This window comes from Monodelphis domestica, chromosome 6 (assembly GCF_027887165.1).
Source record: "Monodelphis domestica isolate mMonDom1 chromosome 6, mMonDom1.pri, whole genome shotgun sequence".
In the NCBI taxonomy this organism is placed as follows: Eukaryota; Metazoa; Chordata; class Mammalia; order Didelphimorphia; family Didelphidae; genus Monodelphis; species Monodelphis domestica.
Genome location: NC_077232.1, coordinates 126479512 through 126503040, shown reverse-complemented (window position 1 = coordinate 126503040; position 23529 = coordinate 126479512). Strand labels below are relative to the sequence as shown.

At 38.6% G+C, this 23529-nt stretch overlaps 1 protein-coding gene across 1 annotated transcript in view; it reads right to left on the bottom strand.

Moving 5' to 3' along the window:
- FAM114A1 (family with sequence similarity 114 member A1) overlaps positions 1 to 23523 on the bottom strand; it is a 75287-nt gene extending 51764 nt beyond the window's left edge. Inside the window, exons 1-3 of the mRNA XM_007496562.3 lie at positions 23433 to 23523; positions 15030 to 15390; positions 6704 to 6791 (exon numbers count right to left, since the gene is read on the bottom strand). Coding sequence (XP_007496624.1) covers positions 6704 to 6791; positions 15030 to 15383 — 442 coding nt within the window. The 5' untranslated portion in view covers positions 15384 to 15390; positions 23433 to 23523. The remainder of the gene's footprint in view (positions 1 to 6703; positions 6792 to 15029; positions 15391 to 23432) is intronic.
- Between the last annotated feature and the right edge of the window lie 6 nt (positions 23524 to 23529).

Genomic DNA, 23529 nt, shown 5'->3' with positions numbered 1-23529 from the left:
TGTGGCACAATCCAGCAATGCAATGATACAGGACAATTCTGAGGGACTTATAAGAAAGAATGCTATATATATTCAGAGAAAGAACTGTGGGAGTAGAAACACAGAAGAAAAACAACTGCTTGATCACATGGGTTGATGGGGATATGATTGAGGGTGTAGACTGTAAACAATCATCCTAGTGCAAATATCAATAATATAGAAATAGGCCTTGATCAATAACACATGTAAAACCCAGTGGAATTGCATGTCAGTTATGGGAGGGAGGTTGGGGGAGGGGAGGGAAAGAACATGAATCTTGTCACCAGGGGAAAATATTCTAAATTAATTAATTAAACTTTTCCAAAACTTGGAAAAAATAAAAATTAAAAATTAAAGTCCCCAGAGGTATGGTTGGTTTGTTTGATTAACCAATTGGCAGTTCCCTTCTTGACCCAAATTGGTTCAAATATGGCTATTTCAATTTTTTAAAAAAGCTGGAGATTGGGTTAGAAAACATCCTTTATTATAATATTGTTACTATGGAAACAATCAGATTTTACTTCCATTTTATAATCCCTTTTAAAGTAACACATTTCATTATCCACGTAAAGGCTTTGCTTTTTCAGCATAGTTCTGTGTGACTGGTAAGGAACATGGCAACAGCAGAAAGAACAATGGTTTGGAGTGTATCTGGATTTAGAATTAGAATCTGAGCTCTGTTTGGATAAGTCATTTCACCTGTCTAGGGCTCAGTTCCGTCTTCTGTAAAATCAAGGGGTTGGTCTAGATGACCTTTGAGATCTCTTCCCAGCTCCGAATCTATAAATTTTTTACCCAAAACAACAACTAACCTTTCCACTCACTCCCCCCAAAAAGAAGGAGAAAATGTCTTTTGGCAAGAGTGGGGGAAAAGTAGCAGTGCTTTGACTAAGAGACAAACATACAGACTAGAACCATTTCATTACTCAGACACTCTCAAATGCTATTCATGTGAGTTCTTGCAGCTATTGGCATTGGAATTCATAGCATACATTTAGGCTAACATACAGGTCTGTACATATTTTTCTATGTTGCTAAGTTTCACTTTGATTGCTAGGCTATTATTCTCAAAATATAGTATGAGAGAGTTGTTCATTTACAGACAAGATCACAGAACAGGAGCTGGGTAAGGAAGTGTTAAATGATAGAATCATCAGCTACAAAATGGGCCAGACCCTGGGAATGAAGTTTTATAGTCCTCCCAGTCCATAAACTTCATCAGCTCACCAAACTTGTCAAATGGGTCCATGATTTAAAAAAAAAAATAAGTTTAAGAATCTGGCTCTAATGTCTTTGTTGGTTTGTGATAGCGGCTCACTGATAAGGACATTTATGCTTTGTACTCTCTTGTTTTGGGGTTTTTTCACTGAAGATAGTCATTCCTTTAGCACAGACAGGGAAAGATTCTAACAGAAGAGGAAGCATTTCAGTGACTCTAACATGAGGAGAGGAAGAAGAGCAAGGAGAGAAAAGAAGAACAGAGGAATATGAAAAGAGAAGAAGGGAAGAGATCTGGGTTCAATGCTGGCCATTACCAAGATCTTAAAGTCTCAGTGACCCAAGCAACTTTCTAACATTTGGTCACCTAAAAATTGCTGTCTGCATCAAAGGAGCTCTCCAATAACAAAATCCTAGAACTGATAAAGATAGAAAGCAAGGAAGGGAAGGAAGAAAAAAGGAAGGAGGGAAAAAAGAAAGAAAAGGAGTATGGAAAGGAGGGCAGAATAAGGAGACAAAGTGGGAGAAAGGGAATTAGGAAGGAAGGAAGAGAAGGGAGAGGGAGGAAGGAAGGAAGGAAGGAAGGAAGGAAGGAAGTGTAAACCTCAATATTTCTTAGACTTATAAATGTTGGAAATTTCACCATTGGGAAATTTATACTTGAAAAATTTCCTATTGATAGTGGGTCTTGACTATTGGAATATGAACCTCATTGGCATGGGAGGTTCCTTCTCCTACCTTCTTAAGATTACTTTAGGACAGAAACCTTTTGCTGAACAATGGAAAGGACTTTGACCTATGCTTAAGCATAGAACAGGAATTTCTTTGAGTCATGATTGATTTTAGAATTGATACAATGGAGATACTTGGAATCAATCTCCACCCTATTCAGTCCTAACAGGATTGAGTAAGGGCTGCAGCCTAGATCAAAATTTAATTATTCCAATCCCTACCCTACTCAGGTTAACAGGATTTAGAAAGGGCTGTAGCAAAGGATCAAAGATTTAATTATTTGAAAATATGACCTTCAACAGACATGTGCAAGCCAGAGACCTCTGGGCGGTCCTGGATTAAGCTAGAGCCTCCATTGGCACAGGGAAATTGATGGACAGGTGATTGGTAGAGGTGAGGACTGAGGGGAGGGAACTTGGATGGTTTCCTTAAGGATAGGGGGGTCTGAAGAGGAGAGGGGGGTGGTTGAGGAGTTTGTCTGAGTGGTGGGAGTGTGCTCTGAGAAGCTTGCTCTGAAGGAAGCTGAAGGTGGGGGCCTCTGAGACTGTTTCTCCATTTTGGTCACGTGAGTAATAGGGATTGATCTCCTTTCTTTGCCCCAGCAATCTAAGGGCTTGGGCCTTTTGGCCCAGCCTAAACAGAAGGGGTATTTAAGCCCTATTCCCTTCTCTCCCTTTTTCTCTCTCTCTATCTCTAATTCCTTTCTTCCTCCTATTGTAATTAAACTCCATAAAAGATTGACAGCTGATTTGAGTTTTCATTTAGGAATTATATAGCTGAATTCCTTGGCGACCTTAAATTAATATATATCAGTCTTTTAGAGTGATTTCCTTGTCACAGAAGGAAGGAAGGAAGGAAGGAAGGAAGGAAGGAAGGAAGGAAGGAAGGAAGGAAGGAAGGAAGGAAGGAAGGAAGGAAGAAGAAATATGAAGTCCTCAGGTCTAATGACCCACTAAATGGGAATTATAAATAGAAAAAGGTTAGGATAAGGTTATGCCCATTAGACTTTCATTTCAGGTTCTGTAGTAATAAAAAGAAAATACCTAACTGTCTTTTAAAAAGTCATTATCATTTTCTCAATCAAAAGTGAAATGATAAAGCAAATAGTAACAACTATATTACTATACACTCAGAGTCTTATTCACCATGAGCCTCTGGAATTTGCCAAGCATTGCAAGCTGTAACATAATATGCTGAACATAATCTTTATGGTGCATGAGAAAGAGAAGTGCAATATTAGCATCAAAAGTAATTCTATGTGCCAGAGTATGATATCAAACTACAGGGCAAGGTAAATGTCTTTTGGACCTAAGAGATCAGTGGAGAAGATACAACAGAAATCCTATCCAGCTTCTTGAGTGGAGAAGTGAGTATCATCCCCCACTTTAAGCTTCGTATTGGTTAGCAAAACAATGGGAGCCTGGAATGAGGCCAGCCTCCTGGTAGTAAAGTGTACCAGGCAAAGATTAGGTGACAACAGGATACCCAAGAAGGGTATGATAGTAAATCCGACAGAGCAAAGTACCAGTTAGCTATCACCAACCCCTGGAAAGTTTAGAAAATGGCTCTAGAGATGGCAGAATGAAACAAACAAAAGCTCAATACTAAACACCCAACGAAGCAAATTTCTGCGGGTGCCAGAGGACAGAATTAATAGCTGAGTGGGAAAGGTGGAGAGAGAGCTAAATTGAGGCTTGATTAAGGATTATATATAAAATTTGAAGGGGCTGCCTCAGAAAGCAATAGCTTCTTCTTTACTTGAAGCAACAAGGCACCCCCAAGGGAGACATAGGAGACCATATACACTAAGCAAATCAAATACAACTACCACCTTGACCTTGACTACCATATTCCTTAAAACTTGAGTCTTAGGAAAAGCAATTTTCCTCCAACCACCAGACTGGCTTCTAGCCCAGCCTCAGTTGAAGAGAGATATCAAGATGGAATTTCACAAACCCAACAAAGACATTAGAGCCGGTTTATTAATCACCTTTGTATCATGGACCTGCTTGGCAAGCTGGTGAATTTTATGGACTGGATGGGCTTCTTAAACTTCATTCCTGGGAGTAGCTCAGTGGATGGAGAGTCAGGTCTAGAGACAGGAGGTCCTGGGTGTAAATCTGACCTCAGATACTTCCCAGCTGTGTGACCCTGGGCAAGTCACTTAACCCCCATTGCCTAGCCCTTACTACTCTTCTGTCTTGGAACCAATACACAGTATTGATTCCAAGATGGAAGGTAAGGGTTTAAAAAAATTAAAAAAAAAACTTCATTCCCAGGGTCTGGCCCTTTTTGTTGATTTTGATTTTTTGTTGATTTTTTTCATGATTCTGTCACTTATCACTCTCTAGTGCCTACCTTCCAGCACAACTACTGACCAATTGCTACAAATGGGTAAATAGGCATAGGAGTCCTGGGAGTGACAACCTTCACCAAACCAGCAATCCTGCTTTTCATTCGGCTGCCATATCCATTATCCAGAGAAGCAATTTCTATAGAGAACGGACCAGGCCCCTGTACCATCTGCCAACTAGTTGCTATCCACAGGACTGGCAAACTAGCCTTGCTGAAGCAGCAAGGCATCCTGAGATAGAGAGACAGGAGGCAGCATGTGCCAGACACCAGAATTGTGCAACCCTGTGGTTTTGCTGGTTCCAGCATGGCTCTTCTTTCTCCCTGTTAAATTCCCATGCCCAATGTCAAACGTCTTTTTTCCGGAGACTGGTGATTTAACTTGGAACTGATGCTTAGATACATGGCTAAGGTGCATTTGTGAGAGGTCTGATCTTGGATGTCCTTTGTATTTTAAGTAAAAAGACTTGACTGCTGGAACGTAAGCAGATACCAAAGGGGACCCAGAAGAGTCAGAGGAGCTCTTGGCTACGGGGCAGTAACTAGAGCCACTCAGAATAAACTTAGAGCATAACATCAGTGCAACCAGAACCCCTCCAGAGTGAATACCATCAGAGCTTGGTCATTTGGCTTTTCATTCATTAGGGCTAATTGAAATGCTATTCTTGCCTGGATATTTGCTCCTCTCTAAGCTAAGTATAGAGGGAACGATCAGAGTTTATCTCTAATGAATGACCCAGAATGTATTCTTGGATCCATTCCTAACAGTCCTCTCTCATGTATAATGTTCTGATCTAACAGTATTCTGAGGCTGGTCAGCCTGGAAAATCCTGTTTCTCCTTGTTTTTATGTCCTGGCAGCAACTTCAGCTTAGGGGAAATGCAGGTGCATTTCCTTAAAGCTATTAACCCCAGCTGCTGACTTGATGTCCTTGCCATGGTATTTGCCTCCCTATTCCTAAGACCTGTCCTTTTTTCTTCCCCTTCTCCAACAGAGGGAACTCTTTCTCCCCTAAATTGATAACAACAGAAACAGCATAGTATAGTGGAAAGCATCCTGGCTATAGCCTAGAGACCTGGATATGAATCCTGTCTTTGACATGAGGTAGCCAGGTGATCATGGAGATAAGCCACTTACAATAACTGGACCTCAGTTTTTTCATCTATAAAATAGGTCAATAAAAATCTATAAAATACAGCGCCTTCCTTACAGGGTTGCTGTGAGGATAAAATGAGAAGTTTGTAACCTTCAAATGATATAGAATTATCAGCTTATATTATATTCACTAGGTCTGTTGAAAAGATTATGAAAAACCAGAAAATGATTCACCTAGGTTCTAACAAACAACATATGTAATAAACAACACAGACATCTTCAAAACTTGACATCAGAGCTATCCATGTATCCTATATGACTCCTCTTTTGTTATGCATTTTTATCTTTGGTTAATACAATATTTTCCCCAGGTAAGTGACTTCTAGAATCAATTTTCATCTCTGTTGTCTTAAAAAATAAATTTGTCAAAATATCAAAAAACAAAACCAAAACTAGCTAAATCTTTAATGGCCGCTCTGACTGACTTAAGAAGGACAATGTCTGCTCCCATTGCCCTTGGACCATAAGACTGTAATGGTATACCTGCAGACAGAATCCCCCAGTTAACATATATGGTTTGTCCCTGCAGCATCACAAGCCAAGTGACCACTTCCAGATGTGTCTGCAGCTGTTCATTTGATCTTTAAAAAAAAAAATCTTCACCTGACCCATAAGGGTTTGACTGAGGAGGTGGGCAGGGAAGGGGAAAGGAGGAAGGAGCAGTTATCTTTACAATGCTGCTGTCTTTGGAGCTCTGTGAGTTCATTCTGAAATGCCCTAAAGGGAGAAGGAATGACTCAGGGAATGCCATCTTCTCTCTTCCTTATGTAAGTAAGTACTTTTTTTGCCCTGGTTCAACTTAATCCCCCTATTTAGTATTCCTTCCCTTCTCTTGCCCACTAATTTCTATTTGTGTCCAGTAAGATCATAAACTTAAATAAATACTTCAGTTTGGGGATAGTTAACTGGATTCGTGGATTGATAGCCAGGGCTAGGTTTTAGGTTCAAATCTGGCCTCAGACACTTCCTAGCTGTGTGATCCTGGGCAAATCATTTAATCCCCATTATCTAGCTCTTATCACTCTTCTGACTTGGAACCAATACATAGTTTTGATTCTAAGACAGAAAGTAAGGGTTTAAAAAAAATACATGCTCAAACTTTAAGGGTATATCACAAAAGGTAAAGAGTTGAAGCTAATGCTTAACTCTACTAGCATGTGGTATTTTTCTAGTCCTATTTCCAAAGAATTCCCATCTTTGTGAATCCAGTGCATTATTCAGTACTCACCAACTGTAGCAGATGCAGATGACAACAGGGATTTCCCCCAGGATCCCCATCCTGTCCACATTCTACTTTGAGAAGAAGAATCTCCATCCTAGAAGAGGAGAAATTAATCACATCAGCCGCCAGTTTATTTCCCCAAAAGAAAAGAACAACAAAGTTTTAAAATGAAGAAGATATAAAAGTCACTAACAGGTATGACTTGATGGATCAGAGTTTAACAAAGTCATAAAACTGTCCCAACATACTTTGCAATGTGCCCTTTGGTACTGAATTGACTGGTTGTGTATGTGGTAGCTGAGAGCCTGATTAAAAATAAAAAGAAACTTATCTGTTGCTCCTTGATCCATAGTTTTCTCATTCTCTGGGAGTTCATGGCAAGGAACATGAGGTTTATGTGAAAGAAAAAAACAGTATCTTAAAGTAGGATGAAAAGACCACTTGAAAGTGTTTCCAACAACTTTATCCCAAATGCTATTTATCAAGTTGAATTTATGTGCCTCTCAAATTACAGTTAACTTTCAATCCTCTAGGTCCAATGTGTGTATAAATATAAGAAAATCACAGGTAATCTGGGTAAACGAATTGAACGGAAACTTGGCCATAGGAATAGGACAATGGATTCTCTTGGTGCCTGGATAAGATTAAAAGCAGGTAATTGAGAAATGGCTATAAAAGAAGATCAAATTCATTAACTATGAACCCCTATCTAAAATTTCCCACTGTGACAATTTATCTTTTAGCCTATCTGCATTATTGATTTATGCAAGTTTAAAAAAGATTCATGAAAATGAAATTATATAGTGTTTATGTTCACTTTGTAATTCATAGTTGTATTAGGTAGCTTCTTCCTTTCATTGTTTTTGTGATGTGACCTTTTGTAGTTAGTCTGTGTATCCATCTGGAGCTTACCCTGGTGTATGATGTAAAATGGTGATCTATATCTGACTTTTTACAATCTGCTTTCCAGTTTCTAGTAGTTCTTGCCAAATAGGGAGTCATTCTCCCAATAACTTATGTTCTTGGGTTTATTGAACCAATTGACTATAAAAAGAGACATTTTTTTAAAAGAGGAAAATTAAGACATTTCCATTAATTACACTTTCTATAGTTTTTTCCTGAGTAAATTTAAAATGCCATCTACCAATAAACAAATCTGATATTTTCACAACTAACAGTCTATAGAAATTGAAATACTAATTTTTTATTTAAGAAAAGATTGAGAAACATTCACAATGATAGGGAGGGAAAGCTCATCACTTCTGAAATAAAATGCAAGTAGAGTTTTTGGTTTATACTCTGATTTGACTCATCAAAACAATGCACTGGCAGCAATATTTTACTGTGGTAAGGACAGATGCAAGTCTGATTAACAGCATCCTTTCATTGGAACAAATCACCACCCATGACCAGGGAGGGCTAATATTGGCATGGGAGTAGCAGCTTTTGTTTCAGACTGATAATATACTTAATAGGATCTGACAGCTGGTAATTGACTAGCAAATGGAAATAAATGTTACCCAAATCCAAATTTTGGTTGTTGTTTTTCTATATAAAGGTAAATGGTTGCTTATATCCTCTTGCTTAGAAAATTTTGGTGGACTACTTCTCTAGTTTTACACATAGCTTCCCTATCCTCCCACCAAAAGCCCACTCGTTTTTTTAATGCCTAAAATATACTTGGGTGGCATAGTGGAAAGAATACTAGATTTAGAATCAGGAGGGCTTGGGATTAAAGACCAAAGCTGGATGATCCTGGTTAAGTCACTTCTGAGCCATAGTTTCCTCCTCTTTAAAATGGGATAATGATACTTGTGCTTTTTAAATTACAGGGTTATTAAGAGAAAAGGAGTTTCTAATCCATAAACCCATATTTCTGTAAAAATGTGAATTATTCCTACTAGCATGCAGTATCTAAGAGTGCTTTGCCTGGACAAGAGAAGACTCAGCAAGTAGGACCACAATAGTGGACTTCATTCATTTCAAGGACAATTCCACAGGAGAGAATTCTGCTTGGTCCCAGGTGTCAGAATTACGATCCACGGGTAGAAATTGGAGCTCAGTGTAAAGAACTTTCTAAAAATTAAAGTTGCCCAATGGCCTGACTCCTGAGGGAGTTAGTGTCTCTTATTAGAGTAGTTCAAAGTAGAAACATGCTTAGTCACTGGTCAGAGATTCAGTTCTGAGGAGTGGACAAGATGGCTTCTATGATCTCTCTGAACTCTAAGAATATATGAATGATTCTAAGAAAACATTTCATCCTTTTTATATTGGCGCATGCGTGGGGGAAGACTGAGAGCTTGAAAATGTTTTTTTCTCTAATGTACAATGAATCTTTCTTCAAACATACACTATCCCATTATTAGCATCTATATATAGGCTTTGTCTATAAGATCCAAATGTTAAAAAAAAAAGAAAGAAAGAAAGAAATAGAGGCTGGGTCAGAGAAGAGAACCAGGGATAGGAGGGATTCATACTTCTGTTGCAGACTGGTCAGAGTGGGAGAGAAGAGAGGAGAAAAGTAGTTAGGAACAGGCAGAATGACTGATTTGAGCCATGTCATCAAAGGAATTCTGCCAACTTTTGCTTTTATCATTATCTAATCTGCTCATGATTGCTGTATGCAAAAGGTGTTCGTTTTAGATCACTACATTTGTTAAGGCTGCAGTCAACCCTTGTGATAATCGGTATAAGACTTTAGGAAGCCCACCCAAAACGAGCTATTCTGGAGCCATAGTGGTGGGGAGACCCATCCTCCTAAACTGAGGTCATGTGAATAGGCAGCTTCATTTTCCAGAACCAAAGGAAGACTTATACCGAAGGTCCTTTGGTGAGGTACAAGTGAAGCTCTTTCTATCTTTTTGTATGAGTGTGGTCTACTGGTGTTCTGAATGCTATTTGTAAAACCTCTAGTTAGATAAGATATAGATGTGGCTATTTTTCTATTCCTTGAGTTCCATGTCTGTTTCTCCATTTTTATCAGTAAAAATCTTTAGAAAATATCAACTGCCATGTACCTGATAATTAATGATGGTGTTTACAGAGCATTTTCTTCACAATTCTGTAAAATAAGTGATGCATTAACATTTACATTTTGCTGATGAGGAAACTGAGGTTCAACAATGCTGGTAGTAAGACCACTAATAATGACAGCAGACATCTTTATAGTACCAACTATATGTTAGGCACTATGCTAAGTGCTTTACAATAATCATCTCATTCGATACTGACAATAACCCTGGGAAGTAGGTGCTATTATTATCTCCATTTTACATATGAAGAAACTGAGGCAAGTAAAAGTTAAGTGATTGCCCCAGGGTCACAAAGCAAATAAGTGTCAAAAGCTAAATTTAAACTCAGGTCTTCCTGACTGCCTCTAACAAATATAAGAAATGAAATCTGAAGATTTCTGAATTACTCAAAATATTTATGAAATGATATAAAATGAAAAAAGTAGAGTTAAAAGGACAGAATAAGGCCACATGAGAACACAGTAGGACTATATAAGAGGCAGACTAAATGAGATAGAATGGATGAATAGAATCCTATGGAGCTCAGAGTAATTGAAAAGTTGTTAGAATATTTTAGCATTGAAATATGTAAGATGAAGAGTTTCTAAGCAATTTAGCTGGCTGCATTGATTCAATCAATTTAAAATTAAATGTTTGGAATTTTTTAAAAAGAGAGAGAAAATAAAGCTTAAAACTAGGGCTCACAAGCTAAGTGGCTTACCTGTGTTCATGTCACACAGCTAGTAAGGGGAAGATCCAGGAATAAAGCCCAGGCTTCCTAATTCAGGGACAGGACTTTTTCTATCACATCATACTGACTTTCATATACTTCCTCAAGGATAAAGTATGAGGAAAAAGCAATGAGACATGTGCTGTGTTCTTTAGGAGACCAGGAAGTCATCAAACCCTGATCAGAAGCAATAGTGGATGGCATTAGGAATGAAAACAAACTGGCCAATCCTTTTGGAGGCCAGACAAAGAAAAGAAAGGAGATGGCTGAGGAATTAGCCAGAATATGAAGTGGTTCCCAAGAAACTATAATAACAGAACACCCAACTCTCCTTTCTCTCTAGATGTCTATATTAGTCCACCAAACCTTCAGGTTCTTATTCCTGACTCTCATTCTGTTCCAGCCCCTAAGGAACCTTGTAGCCCAGGCCAACTACATCCTAGAACTATGAGAGAGGAGCATTAGCAAAAAGTCAGAGGCTCCCAACTTGGGCTAGGCATGGAGATAGCATCAAGACCTCTTCTGAGATCTAGCAGGTGTTTAAATTAGCTGTCTGTTTTCTTCACTTAGACCTGAAAGCAACCTGAGAGGCCATCTAGTCCAACTCTCTTATTTTACAGATGAGGAAACTGAGGCTAAGGAGCTTCACTTGCCTGAGGTCACACAGATAATAAAAGGTAGATTTGAACCCAGCCCCTTGTACTACAGAGACATGGTAGTAATATGGTAAACTTCCATAGTAACACACTGTAGTCCTGGGTTGCTGACTCAGGTTGACCCCAACTCCTGCAAGGATTCATGTGCTCTTGTTCAGTTTTGGAAAGAATAAAGTAGACAGCAGGCAAGGTTCCAAGAGGCCTTCAGTGTCATGACTGGCCTCCTGGTTTGCTTTTTCCCTCTTGTGTGTCCTGGTGTCGGGGTATGAGACCTTGGCTACCATATGCCTGAGAAAGAAGTTAGGTAGTAGTGTAGGTGGTTTCTATCCCTTGAGGATCTTGTGTGGTCCAGGACCCTATACAGTTTGGGAGCTAGGGCCCAGAGGGCTTCTAGAAAGGGAGATAATGATGTGTCCTGCAGATTTCATTTCAGATGGATATATTTAGCTGATCCTTTATAAGCTCAATCCTCTCCTGACAGACAGGCTGATAGAGTTGGGGTAGGAGCCAGAAGAGAGAGACCTGGGCTTCAATATCACCTCTGACACTTACTGGCTATATGACTCTGGCCAAGTGGCTTAATCCAAGTCCAGTTTCCTCATCTAGAATATGGAGATCATAATACCAGGAATACATCACAGATCATTGAGAGGATCGGATGAGTCAATCTCCCTTTAGACAGTGAATTCCTTGAGAATTAGACTATCAATTTACTTTTCTTCTTTTACATAGTGCCTGGGACACAGAAGGGATTGATGTTTTATTGTAATTGTATGTTTTTTGTAATTGATGTTTATTGTTTATTGACTGATGTTTATTGACTGATTACATAAAAATATCTTGCAAATCTTAAAGTGAAATGTAAATACCTGCTGTTACACTCTTTGAGACAGATCCTGATAAGGGGAGGGGGAAAAGAGAAGAAATATCCTCAATACAACCATAGCTGGGGAAAACTAACCATAGTTTTAAATTGAAAGGGGGTGAGTTTCCATGGTAATACTGGTAAAGTACTAGACTTCAACTACAATTTGGGTTAAATGGGCTTTTGAGGTCTGTACTGGGAAGGCCACATTGAGTAGGACATAAAACACTGGACTCAGACAGAGTCCATATTATGACTCTACCCTTTATAAGCTGCATGACCTTGGGTAAATCACTGAATATATGGACTCAATTTGACCATTCAAATTGAGGGGCTTAGATCAGTGGGCCAAATACAAATAGAAATGGATCCCTCCAGCTAAATTCTGACTTAAGAAAATCACAAATTAACATTATCTATGTTATATCATATTTTTAATGCTACAATGAATGACATTGTTTCTATGGGAGAATTAATTCTGGGTTCCAACCTGATTTACAAACTTTTAGAATACAACTCATTTGCAAGTTTTGGAATACTCATGTTTTAAATAAAATTACATAAAGGCCACAAGTTTGTGAAAGCAATAAAATGACCAGGGAGTAAAATACTGAATAAAGTTAAGAAATGCATTTTCCTTGCATAAACTGCCATTAGCTACATGACCAAGTACAAATATTCTTTCATCTCCTTCCTTTTAAAAATGAGAACAAATAAGTTTTACCTTGTAAGGGAGAAAAGAATATCAAAGCAATGAAGTTTAGGGGCCTTTTACATTCATAATATTGTTGAACTTGTTTCCTCCTTTTGGTCCAAGAGCACATGAACAACACAGTCTATTAGGCTGGGGCTTGGGAATGAGGAGGATTTGAAAGGAAGAATTTTTCTCAGTATTCATCAGCCTAGAATGGGTTGTTCCCTGAGGCAGAGTGCCTCTTCACTGGAAGTGTAACATAGCACTGCATAGCATTATAGAGCCCAAAGGGACCTTAGAGATGGAGATGATGATGATGATGATGATGATAGCTAGCATTTACAGAACACTTTAAGGTTTGCAAAGGACTTTACAAATACACACTATCATCAAGGTTAGAATGCATTGTTTCCCAATCCACAGAATGTTTCTTTTACCAACCCAAATCACAATCTCCCCACAAAAATGGATAGTTTCATAATAGATCTTCTCTGTAGTATTTGGCACTGTTGAGTACCCTTTCCTGGATATTCTCTTCTCCAGATTTTTGTGACACTGGTATTTCTTGGTTCTTCTCCTATGTCTCTAACTGTATTTTCTTGATGTCTTTTCCTGGATCCTCATGCATTACAGGCCTCCTTCCTGAGATCCTCAATGCTCTATCTTGGGTCCTTTTCTCCTTCTCTTTATATACTGTCTCACTTGGTGACTTTATCAAGTTCTACAGATTCTCTGTGTAGATTACTCTCAGATCTATCCAGCCCCAGCCTCTCTCTGAAGCTCCATTTCACATCAATAATTTCCTGTTGGACATTTCAAATTGAATGTTTGATAGGCAACTCAAAGTCAAGAAGTTCAAAACAAAATTCATTATTTTTTCCCTCAAACTCAATCCTCTTTGGAATTCTCTCTTCCTATTTGAAGGTACCACCATCCCTCCAGTTATCTAGACATACAGCTTCAGTGTCATGCCTTTTTACTGCACATATCCATGAAGTTCCCAAATCTTGTGGTTTCTAATCCCCAACATCTCTTTCAAACATTTCTGTTTCCACTCAGATAGCCACCACCCTAGTTCAGAGCCTCAACAACTCTCAGCTGGATTATTGCAGTGTCCTTCTAATTTGTCTTGCTGCTTCATCTCTTTTGTTGTTGTTGTTGTTTAAACCCTTACCAATACTGTGGTAAGGCAGAAAAGCGGTAAGGGCTAGGCAATGGGGGGTTAAGTGACTTGCCCAGGATCACACAGCTAGGAAATATCTGAGGCCAAATTTGAACCCAGGACCTCCTGCCTCTGGACCTGGTTCTCAATCCACTGAGCCACCTAGCTGACCCCTCCATCTCTTCTTACTCCAAGCCATCTCCCACATAGCTGCTAACATGATTTTCTTAACACACAGGTCTAACCATCTTTCTGGGCAATAAACTCCAGCTGTTCCTTATTACCTCTAAGATCAAATATAAACTCCTCTTCTTGGCATTTAAGCATCTTTGCCCATATTGCTTTCCCAGCATTACTACATATTACTTTCTTTCATACCCACTATAATTCAACCAAAGAAGCATTCTTGCCTAGCTCCCACACAACATCCCAATATCCCATCTCCCAACTCAGTGCCTCTTACACTCTGTCCCCCAAGCATGGAATGTACTTCCTTTGTCTCTAAGAATCCCTAGCTTCCTTCTAGGCTCAGTTCAAGTACTCTCTTCTACCGGGACCTTTGCCATCTGATAGTTTCTCCCCCAGGTTATCTTGTATGTATGTACTATATGTGTTTTGTGTTTTATCCTATACATATAAATATTGTGTCTCTCCATTAGAATGTAAGCTCTTTGAGGGGAGGGACTATTTTGCTTTTGTCTCAATCTTCAGCATCTAGTACAATGCCTAGACTTTAATAAATGCTTGTCAATTGAATGATACCATGGTCACATTGGTTTTGCTTTGTTTTTACATACTAGAAAGAGGCTCTGTGGGCTTTATGATAATATAAAAATATATTGTTTTATTAACAATGTTTGTCAGTTGAGTGATACTATGGTCACATTGGTTTTGCTTTGTTTTTACGGACTAGAAAGAAGTTCAGTATGCTTTATTATAATAATATGAAAATATATTATTTTATTTACCCTTTCTCTAGCCACTTAGAGCAACCCTTAGTGGAAGTGGGGGAAGAAATATCTTAATATTCAGAGTAGTTGTTCTCTGTGTGTGTTGTTTCCCAACATAAAGGATTAATTCTTTGAAGGCAGAAATAACATTGTACACTTTAAAAAAATTGTTACAATAGCAACTGCTCCTAGCAGAGTGTGAGAGACACAGAAAAACGTGTTACTTAGGCAGAATTCAAGTTGAATTATATAAGGCCCACTTACCTGGTTATTTTGCTCATTCAATAACACTTCAGATGCAGGGTCTGGGTCAAGGCTCACAGAATCAATGCACTCAACAAGCACATCTTCTGTTACTCCCCCATTAGAAGGAGGCTCCTTTGCAACTGTGTCTTCTGTTAGAGGATTGTTAGGATGCTGGATGTGAGCCATATCTTCATCCTCTACTTTTATGTTTTTGTCTTCCTCTTCTTTTACTCCAATTGGTGGTGATTCATTCAAAATTTGGGGTGTTTCATGGTGTATTTCAGGATCACCAAGTAAAGAATCCGTATCAGGCATACTGGTTATTTCAGCTTTTTCTTCAGGTACTATAGTGTTACTTGTGTCTTCAGACATTTTATTTCTGTTCAATATACAGATTAAAAAATCATATTAGCTAATTTTGATTGTAAAATTTTCATTAGAGATCTTTAACCAGGTCATATGCAGACATGTAGAACTAAGTATAAAATTTGGAAATAGCAAATGCCTTTCTACAAGTCAAAAAAGGGTTCACCAGATCAGGGGTTTAAAGTTAAAAGGGACCTTAGTGCCATCAAATCCAATCACTTCATTACAAATGTGATAGAGGATGAAAACCTTTGCATTTCTTCCAGGCTCTGTCATTCAAAGTCTCTGGATTATTCCTCTATCACACAGATGAGGAAACCAAAGCGTAGAGTGATCAAGTACCTTGTTCTAGTTCATATAGGTAGTATCTAAGATGGAATTAGAACACAGATCTTCCTTACTCCAATGTCAAAGCCATATCCATTATATCATACCAGTTCTTGAGGTTTCTGTTAAATATAGTATAAAAATCTTGGAACTTTCATGGGGCTTTCTATTTGGTATCAAGGGAAATGTGCTTGGAGATTCTCCATTTATTTATATAACTTGAATGTATTAAACTAAAGCAACTATCATCTGTACTAATCAGTGGAAGAATAAATATAGATAAAAACCAGACTGATAACTGATAAAAATAACTTATATTAAGCTTTGAAATATGGTCATAGAAATATAGCTTGAAACATAGCTTTGACATAAATACTTATAGCATGCAATACTCTCAACCCATTCTCCCATTTGTAGACTGGGATTTGGCAGGGCAATGGCAAATGAGGGAAGAGGAGATAGGGATGGAAGAAGTTTAGGGGAAAACCAGTGCTTGGGAATGGCGAGGGGCAGTTAGGTAGCACAGTGAATAGAGCATCAGACCTAGAGTTGGGAGGACCTGGGTTCAAATTTGATCTTGGACACTTCCTGTTGTGACCCTGGGTAAGTCCCTTAATGCCTATTTGCCAACCCCTTATTCTTCTGTCTTAGAGTTGAAATTAGGACAGAAGTTAAGGAAGGAGGAGGAAACGGCATATCACTCCAGTATCTTTGTCAAGAAACCCCCAAATAGGGTCCACAAGGAATTAGACACAACTGAAAACCAGTTGAACAAAAAAATCCTCTTCCTACCTTTTCCCCATCCTCAGTTTCCTCTAGATGCTTTCCAATTTATCGATGTCTTCCCTAAAATATAGAACTGAACCCAATACTTCAGATGCTATCTGATTAGGGCAGAGTATAATGGAAATATCACCTCCTTCCTTATTTATGGGTGCCAGGTCTCTCAGAGTGCCCCAAGATCACATTAGTGGGGTTTGGTTTCTATATCATCATTCTAACTGGTGACAGTTGTGGAATATTGTGAGTACAAAGCATCAGGATTGTCTAGTGGAATGCATTTTCCAGGTTTCTAAGTTGGGACTTAGAAGCTGAAATTAGATTCATCATCCTGCTATGAGCTAGTCCTTTAGCAGCTTGAATTAAATACCCAATTTTGTCATTGTTCAGTAGTTTTCAGTTAAGTCTGACTGTCACCTTATTGGACAGGTTTTTAGGGGCATAGATACTAGGGTGATTTGCCACTTCCTTCTCCTGCTCATTTAACAGACCAGGAAATTGAAGTAACCACGATTAAGTGACTTGCCTAGGAATTGAGACCAGACTTGAATGCTGAGCTCTATTCACTGAACCACCTAGCTGTCCCAACTACAAGCACAACAATTATGAGCCAAGATACTAGAGAATAGACCTTGGGCAGTTTGAGCTAATTTTGCCCCAAGTGGGTTGACCTGAAGCCCAGATATGCACTCTATGGGCAAGAAGTGTATAAGGACTACTCTCTGGGTAGAGCAGGGAATTTCTGACACTCTACCCTCCTCCCATCTGACCTTGTGGCAGGCTGATTTTAAATGAAGGTCACCCAATATGTTTTCAGTAATTACTCCTCTGAACCTCTGAGTGGTCCATTGCACCAGATGTGGAAACTCCTATCATGCCCTCAGAAGTTAATCAGAATCCTTCCCATTTCAGGAGTATCTGGTACAAAGGAATAAGAATCTTGATCTGACTATTGGAGAGAATAAATCAGTAATTATTGAATATCTACTCTCTGCAAGAACCTATTTGTTTACTGTTTAAAGGCTTATGTGTGAACTGAAGCAAGAGGTTCCTATACAGTTTTCTTAGTATATTCTAAAAAAATAATATTTATTTAAAATTCTTTTCATTTTAAATTTTGAGCTCCAAATTCTCTCCCTCTCTCTCATTCCCTCTATCACCCACTGAAAAGGCAAATAATATGAATGAAATACGAAATGTAAAACATATTACAATAAAATGAGAAAATTATACTTCCATTTGTATTCAGAATTCATCATTCTGTCTCTGGAGGTGGATAGCATTTTTTCTGATGAGTCTTTTGGAATTGCCATGGACCATTGTATTGATCGGCTAATTTCCTAGTTGACCATTGTTATGATATTGCTGTTACTATGCACAATGATCTCCTGGTTCTTCTCAGTTCACTTTGCATCAGGTCATAGAGGTCTTGTCATGTTTTTCTGAAACTACCCCACCTCATCACTTCTTATAGCACAATAGTATTCCAACACAATCATAGGTAACCACTTTTTTAGCCATTCCCCAATTAATGAGCATTGCCTTAATTTCCAATTTTTATCACCATAAAGAACTGATATAAGTATTTTTGTATATATATATATATATATATATATATATATCTTTTTAATTTTTCTTTGACCTCTGCAATACAGATTTAGTAGTGATATTGTGGATTAATTAGGGTTTTACACTTTAGATATAGTTCCAAATTGTTCTCCAGAATGGTTAAACCAGTTCAGTACTCTAACAACAGTTTGTTATTGCACTTATATTCCCCTATCCTCTCCAGCATTAGTCATTTCTGCTATATGTGATGAGATACCTCAGGTGTTTTCTTGTTTTAATTTGCTCTTTTCTAATCAATAGTGTTTTAGACAGGGCAGCTAGGTGGCTCAGTAGATTGAGTCAGGCCCTGAGACAAGAGGTCCTGGGTTCAAATCTGGTATCAAACTCCTCCTAGCTATTTAGCACTGGACATGTCACTTAACCCCCACTGCCTAACCCTTATCACTTTTCTGCCTCAGAACCAAGGCACAGTGTTGATTCTTAGATAGAAGGTAAAGGTTTTGTTTTTTGTTTTTTAAAAGCATATTAGAGCATTTTTTCATATGACTATAGATAGCTTCATTTTCTTCTTCTGAAAACTGTCTGTTCATATTATTTGGCCATTTATTAAATAGGGAATGGCCCTTAATTTTATAAATTGACTCCATTCTCTTTCAGAGAAACTTGTAAAAAAATTTTGATACTACTTCATTATACATACCTTCTAGGCAAATGCAGTTTCTCTGATTATTTCTTTTAATTTCATCTATTTTTGCTTTGTCTGATTGCTACTCTTGCCTTTTTTATTTCAGCTGAAGCATCATAGATTCTGCCCTAGTCCTTTAGTTCAATTGTGTGTCTTTCTGTTTTAAGTATATCTCTTGTAAACAACATTGAAGGATTCTGGTTTCTAATCCTTTGTTATGTTTCTGTTTTTTGGTGTTAGTTCATCCCATTCTCATTCATTATTATGATAACTATGTATTTCCCTCCATAATATTTTTTCGGTTTATCTTCTCTCTTTTTTTTTTATTCTTTGCCTCCTCAAAAGTTTATTTGACTTTTGTTCACTACCTCCATCCTAGTAAGTCATTCTTTCCCATTCCTTATTCTCTTACATGCTTTCCTTCCTAATTCCCTATTGGGTAAGATAGATTTCTATCCATAATTCAGTGTGAATATATATTCTTCCCTCTTTGAACCAATTCTGATGAAAGTCAGGTTTAAGCATTGTCCACCAACCCCCTATTTTACCCTCCAATGTAAAAGCTCTTCCTTGGGTGCCTCTTCTATGTGAGAAAAATTTCCCCATTCTACCTCTCCCTTCTCCCTTCTCCTAGGGCATACCTTCTGATCCTTTCATTCTTATTTTTTTTTAGACCATTATAACATAACCTACTTATATACCTATGTCCTCTCTGCAAACCTTTTAACTGCTTTATTCTTGAGAGTTACACAAATCATCTTCCCCTTTAGGAAAGTAAATAGTTTAACTGTACTTAGTCCTTTAGTCTCTTAGTCTCTCTTTAATGTTTACCTTTTTTTATGATTCTCTTGAAACTTGGTTTGAATGTCAGATTTTCTAGTCAGCTCTGGTTTGCTCACCAGAAATGCTTGAAAGCCCTCTGTTTAACTAAACATCCATTGTTTTCTCCTGAAGGATTCAACTCAGTTTTGTTAGGTAGATGATTCTGGGTTGTAATCCCAGTTCCTTTGTCTTCTGGACTGTTTCTTTATGATGGAAGCTGCTAAATCTTGTGTGATCCTGACTGTGAATCCATAATATTTGAATTGTTTCTGCTTGTAATATTTTCTCTTTGATCTGGGAATTCTAGGATATCTTTCATGAGAGGATTGGTAGATTCTTTCAGTTGCTATTTATCCTCTGGATCTAATATATTGAGACAGTTTTCCTTCATAATACCTTGAAATAATGTGTTTATCTATTTTGGCAGAGGGAGTTGCCTTATCCAAGAAGGTCTTTATATTAGGGAAATCACAGGTTCAGTCTAGTCCTTGTCCTTTATGTACTTTGTATATACTTAAGTATACCTCTATATTGTTTTACAAAATAAAGCATCTGCTCTTTGGGGGCAAGGACTGTTTTATTTTTGACTTTGTATCCCTAGTGCCTAAAACAGTTCTGGAACATAGTAGGCACTTAATAAATGTTTTTTATTAAGTTTAGGTAGATAAATTATTAGAAAGGGCAGACAAGTAGCACAGTGAATAAAGTACGAGGCCAAGAGTCAGAAAGACCTGGGTTCAAATATGACCTCAAGTACTTTAGGAAGTGTTTGGGACCATAATCCTGGGCAAGTCACTTAACCCTATTTTGCCTAGCACTTGCCCTTTTGTCCTAGAGTTGTTACTAGGACAAAAAGTAAGGGTTAAAAATGAAAAAAAAAAAGACCTGGTAGAAAAGAAACAATTGCATAGTGTAAAAAGGGTCAATTTTAGTGTTAAGAAGACCTAAGTTCAATTATGCACAACAACTGAAATATTGTGGGATGATCAAATATAATAGACTTTGCTAATGACAGCAATGCAATGATCCAGGACAGTTCTGAAAGACTTATGAAAAGAGTTAGGCACAGGAACTGTTGAAGTAGAAATGCAGAAGAAAACATATGATTTGTCACTTGTTTATTTGAGCTTTTGGTCTTATAAAATTACTCTCTTACAAAAATTAATAATAAGGAAACGGATTTTGAGTGATAATACATGTATAATCCAGTGGAATTGCTTATCAACTCTGGGAGGGAAGAGGGAAGAGGGGAGGGAGAGCACACAAATCATGTAACCTTGGAAAACTTATATGTAAATTTGTTACTGGAATAAAATAAAGGGGAAAAAAAAGACCTAAGTTGAAGTCCACTAACTCTTATTGTGTGGCTATGGCCACTTAAATTTTTAGTCGCCCACTAAATTCTCTAAGACTGTAACTTTCAGACTTGTCCAGTTTCTATGCTGGGAGTTACCTATATAGATGGTATAAAAGGTCCAAACTTAAAAAAAAAAAAGGTGAGGACTGAAGAGAGTTAAGATTAAATCTTTCATGACCATTTAATCTAGACTGGTATTCAGGATCACTCTTTTAGGCATTCATTAGTATGTCTGTTTTATCAGCAAAATGCCCAATTATAGTCCCAAATTTACAAAGGTAAGCAGCTGATCACATTAGAACCTGAAGTAGGGTGAGAAAGGGGAGGAAGCTACCTGATCCCTTCTCTTTTTCCATGCCAGTTATACTATATTTCTCACATGCAAGAAAGTACTAGTTTGGGCTATTGATATTAACCTCTCAGCACATTTTTACTTTACCCATTCCAGAGACTAATGTGTTACATGATTTTTAAGGCTACATTATGATTACAAAAAATACCAGCACTTTCATAAGAATCACAATTAACAAAGGTATTTTTGACGACAGTGTAGAAAAGCAACAAATGATACAGAGATAGTCTTATAAGAAGGCATGCAAGAAAGCACCAATCCCTACCCTACCTTTTAAATAGTAACTCTCCTATTTTTTCCTTAATCCTCCTATTTATTCCTTAATCCTTGAAATTGTCCCATTAGAAATTCATTCCCTTGGCTCAAAATGCACACCTTGGTGCTGGGGTTCTTAATAATTTTTTATGTGGAGAAGCCTATGGAACTCTTCTCAGAGTAAAGTTTTAAAATGCATATAAAATACAAAGAATGAAATAGGAAACTATATTGAAATATAGATATAATTTTTTTTTTAATCTGCAGGCCCCAGGTTAAGAACTCCCCCCTTAGTAAGAGTAAATGTATCAGAACTTTTCCTAAGAGCAGATATTAATAGAAGAAAGGAAGGTGAGGCATTTGAGAGTACTAAGCAGAGTGGAGATTAGGGCAACTGATGGATAAGAAGAGATGAGGATACAATGGAAAGAGTTCTCCATATATAGTCAGAGAACCTAGGTTCACATTCCCAATTCTGCCATTTGCTATCTTTGTGACCTTTGGTAAGTCACTTGTGGTTTCTGGGCCTCAGTTTCCTTGTATGTATAAAATGAGGAAGTTGAACTTTATGATCTTTCAAGACTACTTCAGTCCTAAATCTACGATCCTGTGATGCGCATAAGAGATATTGACAGCATATTTTTAATGCAGTTTGTCTAATTCGCAGTTTTGCCTAGGATTGACATAATATCTACACACACAAAGATAGATAAACAGAGAGAGGGGAGGGATAGGCCAACAGACGGATAGATAGACAGACACATATACACACATCTTTTGCATTCCTCAGCATTCTCTGGCTAGGAATTCCCTGTTCAGGGTTGGGTGAGGGACAGATGAATCCTGCAGTAAGGAAATCCATGAAGAGTATTTGCCATTGAAAACCCTCATTCACTTCCAGTATCCTAGAGAAGGAATAGGATGAGTTGACAACAGGAGACTCTCCCTGACCAAAACTTCCAGGAGAGAGGGACTTCCCAGAGAAAGAGACTTTGAATAAATAGTTCCAAAGACAGTCCTGCCCTAAAATAAGAAAATCCTCATCAGATCCCGGAGCAAATTTGATGGAAAGATGCAGTCTCTGCAAAGGAAGGTATGGCAAGCACTGGCTGCTTTGGCAAAGAGGTGAAATATAGGGCCATGCGGCTGAAAAGCAGACAAAAAGACCCGGGGCTCTGACCACAGAAGCCAAAGTTGCTTACTTTCTCCCACTACCGCTTTCCCGACTCTCTTTTCCTTCCAGAAATCAAGGTCTTTCAGGTTCTGTAACACCTGCTGTCTCTCTTACGCGCTGGAAACTTGGGAAAGTTAGTAAAACTCTGCTCCAATAGAGCGTCTGGAAATGGCGTGGACCAGAGAGGCTGAGATGGACATTGCGGACAAGTGGGCGAGGGGATCCGAAATGCCTGTTTGTGTCTGGGGGAGATAGTCACACAAAGAACTACCACTTACTGAAGGGTCGTGGAGCTTAAAAGAATACATCTCTGCCATCACCTTTGCACTAGCGTTTCCTCCCCCCCCCCCCGGACCTTGATCCCAATTAACCTCTATCGAAACTCGGAGTCTCAGTACCGTGGAGCATCCCCCTCCCTTGCCCAGGTATCCTAGCTACCCCCGGATAGGCACAGCGATGGCACAGATACAAACTCCCTGCACTTGGTGCCTTTCCAATGGTACCTGCGCTGAACAACTCGCAGTTTCTTGCCGGGTTCGGCGCCAGAGTTTCTGCTGACACTGGCCAGATACCCCACCCCTAGCCCTCCAACTGAGCCTGGGACGCGGCACCCAGGGTCCTGCAAAGGCCCAGAGCATCGGGGAAATTGGGAAGAGCGGGCGAATGACCTTCCTGCTGGGGGAGACAGAAAGAAAAGGAAGAAAGAAAAGAAAAGGGTGCTTTGGGCTCCTTACCGCTCGAGCCGGCTGAGCTGGTCCCCCGAGCGCCCCCTGGCCTTTCCCCGCCCCGCCACGTCGGCAGGGTTTGGGAGAAGCAGGGAGGACCCAGAGG